General features: G+C 32.0%; 3 protein-coding genes across 6 annotated transcripts; 1 reads left to right on the forward strand and 2 right to left on the reverse strand.

The window, feature by feature from the left end:
- Window positions 1-2392: 2392 nt before the first annotated feature.
- Window positions 2393-4997, reverse strand: LOC115445997 (tRNA-dihydrouridine(20) synthase [NAD(P)+]-like). Of its 2 annotated transcripts, XM_030172530.2 has the most exons (6): window positions 4543-4806; window positions 4307-4445; window positions 3894-4226; window positions 3525-3812; window positions 3193-3352; window positions 2393-3033 (listed from the first exon to the last, which is right to left on the reverse strand). In XM_030172530.2, the coding sequence occupies exons 1-6, from the start codon at window positions 4694-4696 to the stop codon at window positions 2755-2757; spliced, it is 1353 nt and encodes a 450-aa protein (XP_030028390.1). In that variant the 5' UTR covers window positions 4697-4806; the 3' UTR covers window positions 2393-2754. The 2 variants fall into 2 exon arrangements, with proteins under 2 accessions (XP_030028390.1, XP_030028391.1); XM_030172531.2 differs by lacking the exon at window positions 4543-4806 and adding an exon at window positions 4911-4997 and having other exon boundaries at window positions 3894-4445.
- Window positions 4998-6978: 1981 nt separating this feature from the next.
- Window positions 6979-7642, forward strand: LOC115446000 (COP9 signalosome complex subunit 9). The gene is made up of 3 exons (XM_030172535.2): window positions 6979-7228; window positions 7312-7384; window positions 7513-7642. The coding sequence occupies exons 1-3, from the start codon at window positions 7160-7162 to the stop codon at window positions 7548-7550; spliced, it is 180 nt and encodes a 59-aa protein (XP_030028395.1). The 5' UTR covers window positions 6979-7159; the 3' UTR covers window positions 7551-7642.
- Window positions 7643-9829: 2187 nt separating this feature from the next.
- Window positions 9830-17967, reverse strand: LOC115445998 (transcription factor Dp-1). Of its 3 annotated transcripts, none has more exons than XM_030172533.2 (11): window positions 17800-17967; window positions 17121-17242; window positions 16319-16367; window positions 16153-16238; window positions 15243-15415; window positions 14769-14937; window positions 13871-14083; window positions 13427-13575; window positions 11802-11884; window positions 10920-11003; window positions 9830-10453 (listed from the first exon to the last, which is right to left on the reverse strand). In XM_030172533.2, the coding sequence occupies exons 2-11, from the start codon at window positions 17229-17231 to the stop codon at window positions 10284-10286; spliced, it is 1287 nt and encodes a 428-aa protein (XP_030028393.1). In that variant the 5' UTR covers window positions 17232-17242; window positions 17800-17967; the 3' UTR covers window positions 9830-10283. The 3 variants fall into 3 exon arrangements, with proteins under 3 accessions (XP_030028393.1, XP_030028392.1, XP_030028394.1); XM_030172532.2 differs by having other exon boundaries at window positions 17526-17912; XM_030172534.2 differs by having other exon boundaries at window positions 17676-17908.
- Between the last annotated feature and the right edge of the window lie 502 nt (window positions 17968-18469).

Here is an 18469-nt window from a genome sequence, read left to right on the forward strand (position 1 = left end):
TGTAAATCTCATTCTTCTCGTAAAGAAAATGAAACTGAAATCATCAGCTTCCATCGGTGAGTAAACAAAAAACCTAATATATTTGCTTAAACCCTGTACATAAGTGCAAAAAGTATTATTAATTAATCTTTATTATGCTGTAGTCATATTATAATCTGCTGTTGGCCATTCTATACAGTAATTATTAAGTATTTTTCATTTTTACCAATTTACGTAGTCGTGTTCAATAGTGTTGTGCTGCATATTCTGTCGATAACATAGATGTTAGTATATTGTAGTTTACTATTTTGCATAAATTGCCTTTTACTTTCAATATACGATGGTGTAGTGGTAAAAGCCACTTGGAAACCGTGCGCGAAGGCTGGGGGTTAAGGAAAGTATCTGATTTTCATAGTGTGTTTCATACAATGTGTTTTATTGCAGATTCCCCACAGATGATGCTATGAGGCAAAATGGATCGTTGCCATAGCTCGTCCCAATTGGCATTGGAAAAAACAGCACCGTGTTTGCTCTAAGCATTTCGACAAAGTTTTATTAACATTGAAATAAGTTATCAAACATATGTGACATGAATGATACCGCTGTGTTTTAATTTTACTGTTCCATTTAAGTAGCTTCTGTCAAATCACACCTCTTGGGTATCTTTTAATCCCTAAGAAAGTCAGAAAAGAACAAAAGGCGTACTGGCTTTCTCCTAAACGAAATTCCGGCCGATTTCTTGTTTGTTACTTACAGCGGTTTCCAATCCTTCCGAAATTTCTAACATTTTCTTAATTTAATAATCTAAATGCTTGACCATTTTTGTTTGAATGACGTTTCGGAAGGCATCAAACTGCTGTAAATAGCAAATGAAAATTAGACAAAATTTAGATCGGAGAAAGCCGGTAGTTCTATAGTTTATTGTAATTTAACAGCTTCTTAACGAGTGCTTTTATATATCCAGACTTCTTTTGGTACTTGAATACGAAATCAGGATATTGATATCTTTTTTTTTAGCCTTTATCTAAAATAGCAATTTGCAACGGTTTGTAGTTGACTGACCGAAAATTGTTTATTTTAGCAGGTCTGTGAATTTACCATAGCCGATAGACAAAGTATCTATCGATAAGATATCAGAAGGGTTCGCAACACAATTAAATTTCTTGCTGTCTAAGACAGAGTACACTCAAATGTCATAGTGTTACTTCTATGCTTGTTCTTGTTCTGAGTTAATGTTGAGTAGGACATACAAGAGGCGGTACATTTGTGCGGGACATGACGTCAAAATGTAAGAGTGGCTCAAAATTATATATTGTACTACTTCAAATTTTATGTCGCGGCAGTCGCATTACTTATTCTCCGTCTCTGGTAAACTGTAGGACGAAGACAATGAGGTAGAGAACCGCATGCTACAAATTGCAATAGGACGTTATTTTACAATGGACATTACATCACGGCGTTTCGAGTCGCGAGCGAGAGGGAAATATTTTGAGGGTTAACATTACAAAATACTGTAAGATACGCATTGAAGCACCGAGCCTCACTACGCCTCGCCTCATTTGAAGTAGGACGTTGTACCGGCTGAATGCTAAAAAGAGGCTACTCTTACAAACTCTTTTTTATGTCATGTCCTACCCAACTCTATTCTGAGTTATAGGTAGTAGGTAACATTGCTAGACAGTGTCAATTTGAGTGATGCCAGAATGGTCCTTGGTTACATTTTCCTCAAATTTCGAGGACAAAATGCTTGAGAGACAATTGAGGAGTAAAAGAAATCTTAAGTTAGAATGAAATTTAGAATATGAGATATGGTTTATTATATATCGAAAGAAATATTAATTTTTAACCTTTACTTTAGGGATGTACAAAATATATTTTTTAGTTTCTGATTATTTTCTCAAGTGTATTTGGGGTTATTACAAAGCCGCACTGAAAACACTGTTATCAACTGTCATACAAATCATTTATTCAATATAAAAATAAATACTCTTATGGAAGTTAATTTATCAAGACAATATGAATAAATACACGGTACCTAATCTTCCCATCATGCAGCACATTTTGGAAGATATATCGGACCCTGAAATCATACATTCTGATATCCCTCAAAAAACAGGATCCGAGGATGAAGCTATACAAAATTACTACACTTGCTTTCAACACTGCCAACAACTTGAAGCGGATTTGAAGAAACAATCTGAATTAAGTGCAAAGTTGGAAGAGCTCAATCAAAAATTATTAGATAATATTGCAAGTATGAAAAAACAGACAGAATAAACTGCTGGTATTTTATTCATTAATCTTATAATTAAATTATCCTTTTATTTATACTTTTTTATTGGGTAATTTAGAGAATACTTAAACTAGCTAATTTAAAACGAGTTCATGGTAAAAAAATGAATCAATATCTATATTTTCTCTTATATAAAAAACAGTACACTACTGTAAAACAAGCACTGGTAAATACTGCGTAACTGACGAAAATAGGCAAGTATAAGATAACATAAAATACAAAGTAAGTATAAAAACATTCAGTCTAAACTCTGTCCCGAAAAATAAACAATAGTATTTATCAATGGTAGTTTTATAGTTTGAACTATCCATGATGACATGAAGGTGCTCAACTAGTAACTAAAGTATATATTTACCATAACCTTTTGATTTTTAGATTAATTTACCAAATATTTGTAATAGCCATGCTATGTTTTTACTTACATTATAATATATAGAGGTATTGACATGTTAAAGGAAAAGTAAAAGATACACATGGTCACGTTATTTAATAATGCTGCCATTTTTAATTAATTCTTCTTCAGTAATTAATTCTAAATGTAATAAGCAAACTAATGCAGCACCTTGTTCTGCAAACTTTTTACTCTTTTCCCAAAATGATGATGTATATTTCTTATTATTGAATGTGAGTATAGAACGGAATAATTTTGAAACTTGTTGGGTGTCGTAAGTAGGCAACTTGTGTCCATTTTTCCCAGCCCATGTATGCAGCTGTGTTTTTGGCAAGTTAAGGTCATCAAAGTTGGATCGTATGAAGCACACCTGCAAATTAATAATTATTAATACTATTTGATGGAGATCTGGTATTTTTCCTGCAGAATATATTTATATATCAGAATTCAGTCAAAAACCTAGTGAGCCACAAAATAATAATTTCTACGTAATAAATGGTCTCATACACATTTTTAGAAAAAATCTTACTTTTGACTGTATAACATCGACAAGATCTATGTCACATGATTTAATTTTCTTTGTTGGTGGCTCTAATTCAATCGGACAAACCTGCCACCTTCCCTGGATGCCATTCTTTTGATATTCTGATTGTTTTAGCCTACAATATTCTCCTAAGTCCCAAACAGAACTGTAATCAGAAAAAGACATTATCAGTCAGTAAAAACCTTCATTGATATAGTCATAGCTGTTAACTTATTATTATTCATATCAACATCTAATTTAAGACATATAATGATCAGTCACAGCACTAGCTTATGTTAATATGATACAATATTTATTTATTGTATACTTTTGATTACCATATTTGCTCTAGTGTTTGGCAATCTAAAAACTGCTTTCCTCTTGGTGTTTCTTGCAATTCCCTTAAAATATTTTGTACACAATACTTTGTATTTGATGGTGCATTGTCATAGTCAACCGCAAGCTTTAGATATTCTTTGATAACTGTATCCATTGGCAGAAGCCCTTCCTTTCTAAATATAGAGCAATTCCATTCGGCTGCTCGAGCAAGCATAACACTGGTGCAGCCAGTCATCTTCTTAAATTTGTATATATCACTATGTTTTTCAACTTCTTTCGAGCAACCACTAAAATTCACAATAAATTTCTATAGTACTGTGATTTAATAACAACATATGGTTCATAATTTTGTTTGATCTTTAACTTACTTAGCAATAACAGGAATAGATATTCTGTCTGCAACATAATTAATAATGTCAGTATGAACTGCATGTTGTGGTCTCTCATCTCTTGTGCGACCATGAATAGCTATTGCCCTTATTCCTGCACTCACTAGTTTTTGAACTATTTCTAAAGTGGCCTCGGGTGTTTCTAATATTCTTATTTTGCAAGTTACAGGGATTGATAAGTTATCAACCAAGGTCTTTAGTATTGTGTAAGCCTTATCAGGTTTTGCCATTAAAGCTACACCCATTCCTCCTTTTATAGAGAATTCTTTTGGGCATCCCATGTTTATATCTATCGCGGCCACATCGTTTTCTCTAAAAAAAATATGTAAAATAATGTTCATAAATTATAAATCGGAAGCAATCATGTCACTGTTGCACTACTAATATCTTACACTAATTTTGCAACATTTAAAGCTCGCGTTGCATCACATGTACCTAGTTGAAGCACAACTTTTTCTTTTTCTTCAGCGCAAGTTCTAAACACTATTGTGCCATCTGTTTGGTCTATAAAATCTACAGTGTTGAGAATGTCTGAAAAAATGTTATTTGTGTTATTATTTATATACCTTTTATTTTATAAGATAAACAACAAAATGTTATAAGCCTATCTATCTCTTTCTACATGTACCATTATATCTTCGTTTTGATCGAAGGAGTTTCCAGTCGATAAGTTCTTCAGTATAAACTATATCTGCTCCATAGCGCAATGCCAAGAGACGCATGGGTAATGTGCCAATCCGTACCATAGGCGCAAGTATCAATTTGTTTTCATACGATAACATGATAAAATAGTTGAACCAAAAAAAATATAACCATAAAATATTATTTATCTTTAGCACTATTTACACACGTTTCTTAGGGGTTGACAACTGACGTTTGACAATTCCCCTATTTATTCTTTTTGGTTTATTTTCTCTACAAGAAAACAAAAGGTCTTGGCCATGCAGCCTGGTTACCTTCTTCAGTGGTAGCAAATAAAAAAAAAAAATTACTTACTGACATTAAAAATACCATGTTTTAGGCTAAAATAGGTTGCATTTACTTTAGAAGAGGCGGCACTAGGGATGTGACATTGTTGATAATAAATCGATTTTTAATTAATCGTTTATTTTTTTAAGTATGAAAAATCGATTAATAAATAATCGACTTTTCTTAAGAAAATAATCGATTTTATTACATAAATAGATTTTTTACTAATTTTTCAATTAATTTCAAAATAAACGCCATATACATTATATCAATAGATTTATTCATTAAAAATTAACAACAGAAACAGTAAGTTCTTATATAATCAACACAAATTAAAGTTTTAAAACAAAGTTTGATTAAATGAATCATCTAAACTGTTTTAAAAGTACTTACAGAAGAAATGCCATCATAGATGCACAGATGGCGTTAATGTAATATTATGGAGCTATGATAGTATTCTTTGGCAGTTCGTGTTCCGGGCTCCAAGCCAGAAGACCAAACGTAATGTCGGGGTGCATTTATTGCATGATTGTAAAAAATCGATTATTAATTTAAAAAAATCACTTATTAAAATCGATTTTTAGTTTAAAACAATCGATTTTTAATCGATTATTTTTTCACATTCCTAGCCGGCACTTAGTACATTGATTTTTAAGCCACCTACATGAGCTCTTTTTAGGTAACATTTTATACCAACGTGACGCAAGGCGGCCAACTTATTATAAAACGCTCCTCTCTAGTGACGTTCCTTATTCGATCGATAATATGATAATATTGATAAAAATTGCTGACCATATACCTTATACAGGTTTAAATTATGATATAATTTGGAATATCCACAATTTTAAATAATTACCTTTATTTAATAACAAATTATTATTATAAAATTCACAATAGTGTTATAACGCCAATTTCTTATCTATGAATTGTATACACACTGTATACAATTTATACATACATAATATATTAGATCTTACAAAAAAACATTACAGTCCAATTTCCCGTTATTTAGTTCCTATTTTATATAGAAATTGAACAGTTTGATACCTTACAGATATGATCTTTTTTAATCCAGTAATCTTTGCAGAGGCAAATTCAGGTATCGCAAGTGCCTTTTTTGATTAATTCTTTTCTCGATTGTAGTACACAAAAATAAATAAAATACACAAATGTAAACACAATCGAGTCAATATCTCGGAATAATAAGAGTTACTATTTCGTAAATGCACACGACACAAATCTTTTTAAGAAAAATATACACGAAACGGAAGAGCAGGCTCAACTCAACGTGTTCGGTAGAAAACTCAAGTTAGTATTGAGCAAAATCGTAATTATAAAGCATTAGCAAATAAAGTCCAACAATAAAAAATCTAGCGTCAATAATGGCGGACAATATGTAGTTTATAGATCTATTATGTTGGTACTAGATGTAACCTAAAGTTCTGCCAACCAAAACTAAACACTACAAACTTGAATTAAGATACATAATCATTCTTAGAAAACCTTGACCTAAACATCATTATAGAAAATGTTCTAAGTGTCCACCCCCTATCATTTTACCTATGACTTAGCTGCTTGGTCTTTGACCATAGGCGGTCCCTTTCGGAAGTATTAAAAACAGTGTTGCCAGAAGGTTACATTTCTTACATTTTTCGTTACTTTTGACCCCCTCGCGTAACATGTAAGTAATTTTTATATTTAAGGGAATTTTCGTAACTTTTGAGAAAAACGATTTTTGTAATACAATTTTTTTTTATTATAAACAGTTTACGAACGCATTTCTATTTAACGCATCCAAATTGAACGCACTTAAAACTGGCGGGTCTAAAAAGTATTTCACTCCATATCACACTTAGAGCTGGCTCGCCATGACAAAATGAAACGTATCTTCATATATTAAAACTTGATTTTACTTGAGTGTGCGCGCACATTTCCTACTTCGCGAGTCCCCGCGGTTTCGTAGCTACAGAAATGCTTGCCCAAAAACGCGTAAATTAAAAAAAAAACAATAATGTAACTTTTGCAGCAAAAATGTAACATTTCAGGAAACGAAACGTAACTTACGGCTCAAGGGCCCTGGCAACACTGATTAAACATATATTTGACAATTGACCGTTTTGAAGTTTCTTCTGACGTTCAATCAAATCCAAAAAAAAATTGGATACAAACATTACATTGATGTGTGTGGGTTAATAATTGTACCGACTAACTTTGTCTATTTTATTGTTAGAGGCAGCTAAGGCGAAGATCGAATTAGTTTCAAAGATACTCCCAAAATGAAACCCACAGTTGCTGCAGACGAAATGTTTCCCGAAGGTGTCGGACCTTACATGGATCTGGAAGAGGTACCTATATTAAAATATATTTTAACTATTGTTATTACAATACTAATTTGCCATCTTACACAAGAGCGTTATGTATTTTTAAGGCTGGCGGTCCATCCAATCTTCTAATGGATTTAGCCGCAAATGAAAAAGCAGTCCATGCAGACTTCTTTAATGGTAAGAATATCTCGTTGATATAATTAAGGAACTATGCATTAAAATACCAATTAAATCTATAATTAAAGATATCTTCCCAAAAATCAACTTCAATATATTTTAAGTCCTATTAATCATATTTATTTCAGATTTTGAAGACTTATTTGATGATGATGATCTTAAGTAATTACACCTGGCAGAAAATTAGGAAAAAATAAATAATTCAGAACTTATGTTTATTAGGTTTAAACAGCAAATATAAATTTATCAAATTAAAAATGGACATATTATTTTAAAATATACATTTCAGCAAATGTGCATTGTCATTGTAAGTATGAAATATGAATGTTACTTGTTCAAGTATATTATGATGAATAAAGGGGTGTTTAGTAACCAAATAGGTTCCTGTACTGGTGGAACAAGTATATGGTAAGTACAATATAATGGCACTAACACACTACTCTTGTGGTTCAGCACATCCTATTCATAATACATAAAATATAAAAACTAATTGACTACAAAATAATAGACATATAATTTAACCAATAATAAGTGTATACTGGATGGATCAGGATAATACTATTGTGTCACAGGGATGCAATGTGTAGTGACAACTGTCACTGCACACACAATGCCTATTATGTTTTTGAATGGTTCAAAGTTTTCATAAACCTATCAACCATGCTGCTTAGACTTATTAATAATAACTTTTATAAAATATTGAAGTCATCATTTCTAAAATTTAAGAAATCATTGAAATCTGGTGAAAATCTACAAGTTATAAGCCATTGAAATCAGGTAGTAGGGTGTTAGTGTTTTTTGAAAAGGGACGAAATACTTGGATGTGTCGTCAGCGGGCATTACGCTGCTTGCGAAAGAGATATTGAGCGATATCCTCACTCCTACATGTAGCAATATTTGAAAATTGAATTTCTGCCTCATTTCTTATCAAATTTTAATGTTTTTTTTTTCACAGGATTTTTTTTTAACTGCTGTTACATATTTAAAAATGCACAAAATTAAACATAGCCAAATACCCTACTCCTAGTCAGTAAACAACACAGACAACCTTGTAACTACTGAATAGGAATATGCATAACATTAGAGGGGCGAGTTGAAATGGCATTGATTCAGAAAAATTAGAGCTTTGTAAGTTTACTTAGCAATCTGTAGATGATTACAAAAAAAAAGAAATACGCTACGCACAATCTGTTATACTTATAGTCTGTCGTGTTGCATTGATTTATACTGATTTAAGCTAAGTACAAATTCTTAAGTGATAAATATTAGTCCATTTTTCTGCTATACTGCATACTAGCATATTTATGAGTTAACTATCGTCAGATTTCATTTGTAACATAAAAATAATGACAGACATGTACTGACCAAGGCTGGCGATCAATTAATTTTACCGGAATTTTAGATGCAAGTAACCAAGTAATAATTACTAAGTAAATAATATTACGTAAAAAAATTTGTTAATTGAAACCAAATTTGATAGATATTTATGGACTACTAGCCCGCGGCCTCTTAACGGATATCTTGATCCAATAGCAATTATGAATTTTATGAGAGTGTTCTATTTTGCCGCCAGAGCACACTGGTTCATTTCTCGTAGATTAGATATAACATTTTACAGATCGTCTCATTACCTGGCCCCTTTCAGCTACGACGAGTAACGCTCTGCGATAGGTCGCTGGCAAGAACTGGATGCGACAGGCCGAAGACAGGGTAAGGTGCCGATTTGAGGAGGCCTTTGACCAGCAGTGAACAAAGGTATGGGCTGATTGTGAAACATACGGTCTGATGTAATCCATTGACCCCTTTATATCTCCGGTAAAAAGAAAACTGCACAATATTTTACTTTTCTTTTGTTCTCTCTTATCAAACACAATATTAAGTAGTTAAGGGGTATATCACTACATAGTATAAAACAAAGTCGCTTTCTCTGTCCTTACCTTTGTATGCTTAAATCTTAAAACTACGCAACGGATTTTGATGCGTTTTTTTTTAATAGATAGAGTGATTCAAGAGGAAGGTTTATATGTATAATAACATCCATTAAATAGTCGAGAAATATTGTACCCGTGCGAAGCCGGGGCGGGTCGCTAGTAATATATATATATATATATATATATATATATATATATATATATATATATATATATATATAAACAATTACTTTATGAACCTATCAAATTAGTCAACGAAAATATTTATTACAGAATTTTGGTCGCGATTACACACACGCCTGGAAATTGGGAACATCAATCTAAATCTCTTAGAATCGTATCCTTGGCCGATTAAAACTGTCCTAGAGATAGTTGCGCGAACTCGCGCCGTCCTTGTTGACAGGCAGTTAGTGTATATCTAAATTTGCACGAAATTCTGTTGCGGTCAAAATATTTTATGTAACATTATCGGTAATACGTAAGTGCACAATGCAGGAAAATTTAAAAAGTAGTGTTATGAAACATGTTGTTTATTAATTTCGATAATGTAAAATATTTGTCATTTTATGATAAAATACTAGATTTAAAATCAGCACTGACTTTTTATGGAAAAAGAGTTTTTGTAATTGAATAAACAACTTTATGTATTATTGTAATAACAAAAGTCCATTATTTGGTTTCTATTTAATGTAAAAAAGGATCCATATTTTTGTCAGGCCGATAAAAGAAATAATAACATGTCTTAACATTTAAGATAGCGCATAGCAGCAGAGGCGCAAGGTTATTTGTAGCTGTCGTCAAACAACTTGACCCATCGCTTGTAGAAGTCCCTGGTAGGGTGCGCGCGTGGCCTCTGCGTATCGACCCAACGATTGGTAGATCGGGTAACTTCGCCTCCCGCGCTCAGCTCAGGTACCGCCTACTGGGTTGTTTGTCGACATTTATACACGTCATAACCACCGGGGCGGTTAGACATCCACATCGCTGCTATCATCACTGTATTCGTTCGCCTCGCCCTCCTGTTCCTCGGCGTCTCCCTCGATCTCAGCTTCTAACATTTCATCCTCTATAACTTCTTCATCCATTTCTTCTTCTTGTAGTATACTTGTTAACTTTGTTTCAAGACCTCTACCCATTTCTGAAATAATTTAAAACTAATAAAACACTTATTTTTATTTAATGTTTTACTACGCATTAAAATAGTAAAAGTTAAATTTAAACTATACTGCATGAGATTAGAGACCAACAATAATGGCAATTTGTACATAGATATGCACAAAAGGACCCAACCCACAGTATGATCTAAAACGAGCTTAGTGTGCCAAATTAATTTTAAGTTATAGTTAGGTTTATATTTTCCATTAGTAAAAACATCTTAGTCAAAATATGTTGATTTGAACTTTTTATTAACAAAATGAACTTTTTATTAACAAAATATAAAATAGAATATCAACGAGCAAAAATACGATTTAAACTTCAATCTTCACTATTTCAAAAGTGTAATTTTGTGGGCTGGACCCTTTTTGCGAATCTACGTCCATTTCACACATGAAACCCTAATATTATTAACATAATTAGGTCGACAAATAGTAATATTTACTCACGATCGACATATGATTCTAATGATTTTGGAACCATTTTTTTTGCCCTTTCAATATCTTCTTCTGAACATTCACCTTTATCTAAACCTGCAATAATGAATAAAGGGTTATGTTAAGTTTTAGATAAATTATATGTATAGATGAAGTGGCTCGTCAATGGCACTAAATATATTATGCGTAAAAATACCCGCCATACGTGTCTGCCTGTACACAATAAACTCAAAAACTACCCAATGGATTTCGATGAAATTTGGTATGGAGATAGTTTGAGACCCTGGGAGGGACATAGGCTGCCAACTATTCTGAGAGAATATATGGCGGGACTTTTATCCCGGAAAAACTTTTACACACGGGCGGAGACGCGAATACAGTACAGTGAAAATCAGTTATAGCGATATTGAAGGGACCACGGAATCTGGGAGCTATAACCGATAGTCGTTAGAAACGATACTGATTTCAAATGCATTTATTTAAAGGGACTTTACTTTTTAGTCGTTATAACCGATGCATCGCTATAACCGGTTTCTACTGTATTGATTTCAGCTACTAGCAATCCAAAATAAAAAACAGGGAACTCAGATTTATTTATTTAAAAAAATTAAGTGTCCAAATAATATGTCACCTGTGACAGGTGACACTAGTGGTTGTTTTAGATAGATCTTTGTAGTTTCTGTACACTTTAAAGACACAAACCGACATTTTTAAATAATATAAATTTGGGTGCAGGTGTGAACGCAGTGACAGCCCAAAGCGCACTAAGCGCGGGAAAAGGATGCAGAGGTAAATAGTTTACTAATATTTTTCCTATGTGTTTGAAGCTTTCAGTGTCTAGATATATAAATTGAAGTATTGAGTATTAAAATATGCTTAAAAAATTAAACTTACCAAACAGAAGACCCATTCTTTTCAAAATATCTATGTCGTCGTGAATTTGAAACCTCTTGTTGAAGTTAAACATATATTCTGTCCTATAAAACAAAGATACATAATTATGACAGTGACAACAATTATCAATGTAGTCTGCCCCAAATGAGGCACAGTACATTGTTATTTATCTATTTAATGTAACCCCACTCGAAAATCGTCGCAGGCAACAAGATCTATTACATCTATACAAATTACTTTACAGTTAATTAGACTCATCATACTTATTAAGCTTATTAAATTTTAACACGAAGTATAATCCGCGTTTACCAATGAGGACGTTTAACTTACAAGTATGCAAAAATAATACATCTTTCTATAATCCTCTTACAAGAATGTGTCGCCTGTGTAATGAACTATCTATAAAACATCCCGTACTTAATATTATACTTTCCGACGCTCAGTAAAATACATATTATCCACAGCACCCAAGTCAAATACAACTCCCACATTGTCTGCCTTACATTAGCCAACATATTTTATATTTATTATTATTATTTTGTAACTAAATAACATATGCGTGTCACCTAATTTGAATAAGTTGTATACACTTCTATTTGGATTCTGACTAGCCATTAGATCCACTGTAATGTAATTTAGATGATTATTGTCAGTAATCTGTTTAGTGTATCTTTATAAATAAACTAGCTTTTGCCCGCGGCTCCGCCCGCGTTATAAAGTTTTTCAGGCTAAAGTTTTCCGTTATAAAAGTAGTAGTTTCCCGGGAGCCTATGTTCTTCCCAGGGTCTCAAACTGTCTCCATACCAAATTTCATCTTAATACGTTGGGTAGTTTTTGAGTCTAAGACGTTCAGGCAGACAGATGCAGCGGGGGACTTTGTTTTATAATATATTTTTTAAAACTTTTAACAGGAATAATCCCGTCATACATCATTGTTGCATAACTTTAACCGTTTACGCAGCGCACGCAACTGAAGCTCTCAAAACTAATAAATTGTCCCCGTTTTTGCAACATGTTTCATTACTGCTCTGCTCCTATTGGTCATAGCGTGATGATATATAACTTAGAGCATTCCACAAACAAAGGGCTATTCGACACAAAAAGAATTTTTCAGTTCGAATCGGTAGTTCCTGAGATTATCCATTACTGCTCCGCTCCTATTGGGTATAGCGTGATGATATATAACCTATAGCACTCCACCAACAAAGGGCTATCCAACGCAAAAAGAATTTTTCAGTTTGGACCGGTAGTTCCTGAGGTTAGACATTACTGCTCCGCTCCTATTGGGTATAGCGTGATGATATATAGCCTATAGCACTCCACGAACAAAGGGCTATTCAACGCAAAAAGAATTTTTCAGTTTGGACCGGTAGTTCCTGAGATTAGCGCGTTCAAACAAACAAACAAACTCTTCAGCTTTATATAATAGTATAGATAAATAAATAAATTTATATATTAATTTGAGAGACTGGAGAATGGTTACTTTTCCTTTCATAAGTCTTATAAAATATGGTCCCCAGTGTTAATTGTTCAAGTGTTAATATTTTTTTATGAATTTATAATTATTGTTCATTTGTAATATACATGAAAATGAACATTAAACAATAACTTAGAAGAATACTTACTTATCATTTGAAATGCTGCAGTCAATCAATGCTTTATCACTAGTGTTTACAACAATAAACGGCAAATGAATGGCTGACGATGGAGATGGTTTCACCCCTTTGCATTCTGCTTCTTTATTTCTTTCTATCAGGCTTTTGAAAGAAATGTGCTGTAAATAGAAATAATATTAAGTATAGTTTTCAACTATAGAGACATAGTTTCTATTATAGTACAGTATATCTGTATACAGAATTTCTTTATAAACATTTTCATTATAAGGTTACATTTCATCTATATATTTTTAGATGTATACATTTGGTATGGTGCTTATGAATTCTGTCATATTATGTAAAAATGTATATAGTTATTATAATTTCTACTTTTAACTAAGAAATTTAGTATTTTTAACAAGACATAAGTTACATTTTTTTTACTATATAAATAAATTATATTTCAATGAATACCTGTAATATAAGTTCATGTAACTGTTGTGTTTTCTTTTGTATCTGTTCAAGTTTTGCTTGTTTTTCTTTTTCTAATGCAGTGCATTCTTGCACACTGTTTGTAGGTAATCCAAGCCACCTGATTTCTTTCTTGTCCTTTGATATAATGTTCATCGCCATTAAAACATTTAGTGCGTCATAAACTCGTCGCCGTATATTCTTCTGGTCATATTGCTGTAATTATAAAATATTGTAACTTTTAAGATGTATTTGGCCCTGTATCTAGCAGTGAATGAAAGCAGAATATGATTCCATCTCATGAATCCTCTCAAACAATATTCGCGGCCAAATATTTTAATGTGAATGTTCTTGAAATATAACAAATGTGTATGTTTATGCAAATGTTTGTATGTTTGTTTGAAGTAAATGCAGAAAGCTTTAAACAGATTTAGAAGACGCATTGACTAAGTTCGGAAATAACATCATATTGGCTATTTTTTATCATTGTAATTTGTTTCTATGGACTTTCGTAGTAGGACAGGCTTTTCACACAGGCAAAGTAGAGAGCGACACATACTAAATACCTATAAAGAAAACTGTTTAGCAATGTTTAGAATTGTAAATATTTTTTTATATTTATCATGCAGGAATACAGATGGATCCTACATGATGCAATATGTGACCTAAATATGGTCACATTTTTTTTATTGCTTTGAATGCTGCAATGTGCTTCAAACCGGAACACAAGAGTGACTACACACTGCTGCTTGGCAGCAGAAATAAACATTGTAGTGGTTCAGCAACAAGCAGATTCTCACAACTGAGAGACCTACCAACAGTCACAGAAATTGAAAAATATATGTAAACATATACATGATGCATTGTATATTAATTAAGTTAGTAAGCAGGTTATACTAACTTGGCTGTCTGCAGATCCGTGCATTCCAGCAGCAAATTCCAGAACTAATTCATCAGCTACTTCATTATATGAAGTAAAACCCTTTGTTCTTACTTTTTCACAAACTTTCATAGAGAAATGTCTAAGACCTTTACCAACTTTGTCAGCATGTTTACGTCTTTTGGTTGTGCTAAAATGAGAAGAAATTATTATTTATTTATGTATTTTAAATAAACAAATATGAGTTGGCATTAAGTATTAATGTAGAATTATTGACAAAAAAATTATATATTTTGTATACTTTTTTAAAATTATGAAATATACATGATTACACATGACAGGAAAATATAAAAGTGAAAATATCAAACTAAAAACTTTCCACCTTGTTCATAAGTGGAATATGTATGCTTACTGACATAAACATGTGTTGTGCGCCTTGCTAAAGAGAGAAAATAAAAGTTGTCAAGCATAATATTAGATTATAACAGGACTTACTACTCTGCTGGTGGATCATTATCAGAATCATGTCTCCTCCTAGATGTGTGAGACATAACTTTAGTCAAACTGTCACTTGTGTTAACACTAGACACCTGGTTATCTGGTTCCTGTTCTAGATATTTTAAATCGGGCACAGTATGTATATACTTCAACTCTTTAAGCTGTGGCTTCTGAAAATTTAAATCAAGTATTTTAATGGCATAATATTTATCTACTAAACCCAGAAATCTGTAACTTAAGAACATCATACAAAAGGCAATTATAATATCACTTCAGTTCTGATAGGAAAAAATCGTAAATATGACTAACATAATATAACATAGCACTCTACTACAGCACCTGATTTAAAGGACACATTTAAAGAGGATACAATATCAATGGAACATTTCCTCATATGTCTTTATAAGATACTGACCTATTTCTAAATTTCCTCGACACAGACATATTGTTGTAAAGAAACAAAAAATATCACATAAATAACAATTAAGAAAGTGGTGGTAATTAAATTGTGTAAACAATTTAATTACCACCTCTTTCTTAATTTTCAGAATAAGGATATAACTATGAGCTGTAGCATTTGAAATAATTAGTAATTTATAAGCATATCAAAAACTTTGCTCTGATTTGTCAATTTTCATGATGGATCAAAAAACAGAAAATGAAAAATTACTTCACAAATTTTGAAAATTCTTGCATTAATAAGAAGCTACATTATTCCTGAGTGTTATAGGCTTTTTTTTTATGCTGAGAGTGGATGTAATAGTGGACGGGAAAATGGGCAAGTACATTATAAAAAAATACTGACAATATATTTTAAGTTTTGAGTATATGGACTATATTGCGATATTAAATGAGTAAAATGTTATTTTACTGCATTTTAAAAACAAATTGCATTGATGTTACATACTTGACTTGGTTTGATTGTTGATATTTCAAGTTTTGGTGTTAGCCTTTGTAACTCTGCAAAATTCTCCCTGGAAATTGGCTGCAATCCTAAGAATGTAAAGTTATTTACATGATGAAAACATAATACATTTTTGATAATAGAATGCAACAATATTAATGTAACTCACTTGAAGCACATTTGATTCCACTTAGTTTTACAGCTTTATACTGTGGTGTCTGGAATGTTCAGAGTTAACAAAATTAAATTTATTATTAACCATGATACCTCATTTGGCACCAACATAATGTATAAAATGTTTAAAATTACATTATATGTTGGATAATTAGTAAATGATAGATATGGTTTGATTGACAAGATAATGGGGTCACATGATTGTTATTGTACATTTTATTCTATGATGGGCAGTTTAGTTTTGTAGTTAATTTTCTTCTTGGTTTCCCAAAATTAAAATGAATGTGATATAGTTAATGATTACCACAAACAGAAGGATATCAATTATACAAAAAAAAAAAATAACACACTTTGTAATAGATCTATTTGTTTAGAAAATGCAAAATCACATAATATTTAATGTACAGGCATTGCAAGTAACATTATTTACTCATGTATATGTTGTATTAGAAGTCATGTCATGAGTTCATGTATTATGTGCCTTTACAGTATATTCTATCCTGTATTAAAATAAATGTGTTTCAGAATGTTAATTCAATGAATTGATTTTAAGCATTATTACTGATATTGTAGAAACCTGTCATTTTTCACATTCTATGTACTATTTGACTGCTTGGGCTAATTCAATACCATAGATATTCATTACTGGAAAACTTAGGGTTCTTATAATAGCATAAAATTAATATTATATGTTATATACTCTTCTTTTTCCAATTTTCAAATATAATCATAATTATTAGCATTTAAATTTAAGTAGTACTTAAATGTGTAAGAAAATAAAGACGATTTACATTTACCTGATCATTAGTCTCTAATGTCGTTGGCACCTTTATCACTTTTACGGGGTTAGATTTTATTTTATAAAGAGCAAGTGACTGATTGTTTCCACTTTGTGCAACTTTTACCATTTGAGGTTGCCCTAAAATACAAAATAAAATAAGATTAATTTAATACTCGTGTGAATCTGAATTTGTGTATGACTATCTATATCAAATTTTTAAAATGTCAACGCCAAAATATCGGTGTAAAAGCTGGACCGCCGGTCAATAAACGAAAGATCTATTCATATGTACGTAATGGTAATGAGCCGCTGGTATGTTTTACAGAAAATCACGATTGGTAAGTATGAATTGGAATAAAAGAAAATAAAATAGATATCTACAATTGTAACAAAGTAGAACCACGTAAAGTGCTTCACTAACCATTGGCGTCATGTATAATGAAATTTACGGTACTATTTGTCTGGGACATTTTCTGTTCATTTCTTGAAATCGTCGATCCATTTAAGGTTCACTAAAAGGCACTCAAAGACGAAATATTAGTTGATGACCAAACAAAATAAAAGTACCTACTCGAGGGGTATGGTCAAAATCATAGGTGAAAATGGCGACAAAACAATTTGAATACTTTTAGATAGATCATAAATTACTAAATATATCACAAATTAGCCTAATGCATAGCAACGACTGTATTTACCGTGTAATTAAAATTATATTTTAGACAATCAACAGAACAGACAACAATTACAATGCAAAGATCAAAATTCAAGAGACGCGGATGGTGCAGTGTTGTCAGGCGATCCATAAGTAATATCCCCAAAAGTCCGAAGAGAATGTAACAAACTGTCGAATAGTCCACAGGCAAAAATCCAAGTCATTTGAAAACCACCAACAGAAGGGTTTTTAAGACAAAATGACCCTAAAAAAAGAGTGGACGATTTAAAACAATACTCTCCGATTTTCTAAAAGTATTTTTTAAGGCAGATGGCCTTGACGCCTCACGGTAGCAAATTGCAATACGTTATACGACTATCGGGTCGCCGCAGAATCTATATTGTTAGGTGATAATTATCATTTACATGTGCCAAAATGTTCGATAAGATGTTAAAATATATTCGATGTGTTGTGCAGCCCTGAGCGCCATTTTCATCCGAGAAGCAACATATTAAGGTCAGTCGGGGGAAGTGCGCCATAAAATTTTCATAGCTGGATTCAATGCAAAATAATTTCTTTTTGTGCTGACTTAAGAATGTAATTTTATTATTTTAAGGATATTTGGTATTTTGTGATAACAACCTATAGCCATTCAAGGAAATCGGACCATAAATTAATAATATATTGCTCAAAGTAAAAAAAATGGAAGTAGG

Source organism: Manduca sexta, chromosome 23 (genome assembly GCF_014839805.1).
Source record: "Manduca sexta isolate Smith_Timp_Sample1 chromosome 23, JHU_Msex_v1.0, whole genome shotgun sequence".
NCBI classification, from domain to species: Eukaryota; Metazoa; Arthropoda; class Insecta; order Lepidoptera; family Sphingidae; genus Manduca; species Manduca sexta.